Genomic DNA, 3,273 nt, shown 5'->3' with positions numbered 1-3,273 from the left:
CCCCCCCTAAGGACCTCAAACCTCCCCCAAATCCCTCCCAATGCACCCCAAGCCCCCCTATAAAGCCTCAAATCCCTCCATAAGATCCCCAAACCCCCCTCTAATGCCCCCAAATCCCCCCAAACCCCCCTCTAAAGCCCCCAAATCCCCCCCAGGCCTGACCCTTGTTCTGGCAGAGCAGCAGGGCAGCGGCCAGGCCCCGGTTCACGATGGGCTCCTCGTCCAGGATCGTCGTGGAGGCGGCCGAGAACTGGGGGAGGGAAAAAAGGGGGTTCAGGGGGAGCCCCCCCACTCTGGGGGACCCCAAACGCCACTTTCGGGGTGTCCCTCCCCATTTTCGAGGTGTCTCCCCAATTTTCAAGGTGCTGTTATTTGGGTTATCCTGATTTTTGGGGTGCCCCGTTTTTGGCCCCCTTCTCCATTCCCGTGGTCTCCCCCGTTTTTGGGGTGTCCCTCCCCATTTTCGAGATATCTCTCCCCATTTCCAGCGTGTCCCTTCCCATTTTTGGGGTGTCCCCCCCGTTCTCGTGGTCTCCCCCATTTTCCAGGCGTCTCCCCCCATTTTTGGTGTCTCCCCCCATTTTCGAGGTGTTTCCCCCAATTTTCGGTGTCCCCCTCCCCATTTTGGGGGTGCCCCCTTGTTCTCATGGTCTCCCCCATTTTTGAAGTGTCCCCCCCATTTTCGGGGTCCCTCTCCCCATTTTTGAGGTGTCCCCCCCATTTTTGAGGTGTCTCCCTCATTTTTGAGGTGTATCCCTCCATTTTCAGTGTCCTTCCCCATTTTTGGGGTGTCCCTCCCCATTTTCAAAGTGTCTCCCCCCATTTCTGGGGTGTTCCCCTGATTTCTGAGGTATCTCCCCCAATTTTCGAGGTGTCCCTCCCCATTTTCCAGGTGTCTCCCTCCATTTTCAAGGTGTCCCTCCCCATTTTTGAGGTGTCTCCCCTCATTTTTGGGGTCTCCCGTCCCATTTTTAGCCCTCACATCCTGCTGCTGCCTCTCCTCCGCCAGGTTGACGCTGCTCCACCCCACGTTCTCCTCCCCCTCCGAGTCGGGGGCTTCGGGGGGCGACGACGGACGCCCGGAACGTTCCAGAGCCTGGGGGGGGGACACGAGTGATCAGAGGGAACAAGTGCAGCCCCAACCCCCAAGTGCAGCCCCTGCCTCCACAGCACCCTGAAATCACTCCCAGATCCTCCTTTCCCCCAGAAAGCCCCTCAAATGCCCCCAAATCACCCCCAAACTCTCCCATTCCCCCCCAGCCCCCCATTTCTCCCTCAGCCCCCTCAAATCCCCCTCAACCACCCCAAAATCCCCCCAAACTCCCCAATTCCCCCTCCCAGCCTCCCCAAATCCCTCTCAAACCCCCCAAAATTCCCCCAAACTCCACCATTCCCCCTCATCTCCCCAAATTTCCCAATTCCCCCTCCCAGCCTCCCCAAATCCCCCTCATCCTGCCCCAAATCCACCCCAAACTCTCCCATTTCCCCCTCCCAACCTCCCCAAAGCCCCCCCAAACTCCCCAATTCCTCCTCCCAGCTCTTCCAAATCCCCCCATTCCCCTCCCCAGCACCCCAAATCACCCCAAACTCCCTCATTCCCCCTCCCAGCCCCCCCAAATTCACCCAACCCCCCCAAATCCCCCCCATGTCCCACCATGAGCTCCTCCTGCTCCTCCCTGTTCCCGGCCAGGCCGTAGGTTGGGATCTCTCCCAGGGTCCGGCAGAATTCCGATGTCGCGTTGAAGACGATGCTCCCCCCACCCCGAGGGTCCGGCCCCACTGCCCCCCCGGACCCCCGGAGCAGCTCCAGCACCTGGGGGGGCACAGGGGGGGTCAGTGGGAACCCCCAGACCCTTCAGTGACCCCCCAAAATCCCAGGGGATCCCAAAATCCCAGGGGATCCCAAAATTCCAAGGGAGTCCAAAGCCTGGTTTGGGGGGGCTGAAGGACCTCCACCCCACTTTAGGAGGACCCCCAAAATCCCAGGGGATCTCAAGCCATGGGTTGGGGGGGCTGAAGGACCCCCACCCCACTTTAGGGGACCCCCAAAATCCCAGGAGATCCCAAAATTCCACGAGATCCAAAGCCATGGTTTGGGGGGGCTGAAGGAGCCCCACCCACTTTGGGGGACCCCCAAAATCCCAGGAGATCCCAAAATCCCAGGGGAGTCCAAGCTCTGGTTTGGGGGGGCTGAAGGACCCCCACCCACTTTGGGGGACCCCCAAAATCCCAGGAGATCCCAAAATCCCAGGGGATCCCAACTCCTGGTTTTGGGGGGCTGAAGGACCCCCACCCACTTTGGGGGACCCCCAAAATTCCAAGTGATCCCAACCCCCAGAATGTGGGGAATGGGGAGGTTTTTGGGGTTGTCCAGAAGTGATTTTAGGGGCTTTTGGGGTTCCCCTGGGAGGAGTTTTGAGGTCGCCCTGTAGTGATTTTTGGGGTTCCCTGGTAGAGGTTTTAGGGTTACTCTGCAGGGAGTTTTTGGGGCTGCCAAGGGGGGAGCTTTGGGGTTGTCCCAGAATGATTTTTCAGGTTCCCTTCAGGGGGAGTTTCGGGATTGCCCTGCGATGATTTTTGGGGTACCCCTGAAGGGAGTTTTAGGGTTCTCCTGTGGTGATTTTTGAGACATTTTTGGGTTCCCCTTGGGAGGATTTTCCAGGTACCCCTGTAGGGGTTTTGGGGTTGCCCTGGGGTGATTTTTAGGGGATTTTAGGGTTCCCCTGAGGGGATTTTTGAGGGGTTTTGGGGTTGCCCTGTGGTGATTTTTGGGGGTGCCACGAAAAGATTTTGGGGCTGCCCTGAGGAGTATTTTAGGGCTGCCATAGGGGAATTTTTGGGGTGCCAGGAGGGGATTTTGGGGGTGCCATGGGAACATTTTAGGGCTGCCGTGGGGGGATTTTGGAGGTGTCCTGAGGAGTATTTCAGGGCTGCCCTGACAAATATTTTAGGGCTGCCATGGGGGAATTCTGGGGGTGCCACAGGGGGGATTTTGGGGGTGCTGTGGAGAGATTATTTTAGGGGTGCCCTGGGGGATATTTTGGGGTGTCTGGGGGGGGTCTCACCTTCTCTCCCCCCCCCTCTCGCAGCTCCCGGAGCTGCCGCAGGCGCCGCCCCCTCTCCAGCTGCTGCTGCAGCTCCTGCTCTGCCTCGTCCTCCTCCAGCGCTGGGGGGGACCCCGGCACCCCCAGCTCCTCTGGGGGGGACAGAACGGCCCAAAGTCACCCCCAAAATACCACAAAATCGCTCCCAAAATACCCCAAAATCACCCCC

At 59.1% G+C, this 3,273-nt stretch overlaps 1 protein-coding gene across 1 annotated transcript; it reads right to left on the bottom strand.

Annotated features, from left to right (window-relative positions):
- Window positions 1-138: 138 nt before the first annotated feature.
- On the bottom strand, window positions 139-3,196 carry LOC113960639 (U4/U6.U5 tri-snRNP-associated protein 1-like; the record flags this gene model as incomplete). The annotated part of the gene is made up of 4 exons (XM_027670298.1): window positions 139-250; window positions 983-1,096; window positions 1,655-1,813; window positions 3,066-3,196. Coding segments are annotated over 4 exons (516 nt in total), but the record flags the coding sequence as incomplete, so codon positions are not given.
- Between the last annotated feature and the right edge of the window lie 77 nt (window positions 3,197-3,273).

Source organism: Neopelma chrysocephalum, unplaced genomic scaffold (genome assembly GCF_003984885.1).
Source record: "Neopelma chrysocephalum unplaced genomic scaffold, ASM398488v2 Primary Assembly neopelma1_96824, whole genome shotgun sequence".
Taxonomy (NCBI): Eukaryota; Metazoa; Chordata; class Aves; order Passeriformes; family Pipridae; genus Neopelma; species Neopelma chrysocephalum.
The sequence above is the reverse complement of the archived record's forward strand: the minus strand, read 5'-3'. Positions and strand labels throughout refer to the sequence as shown.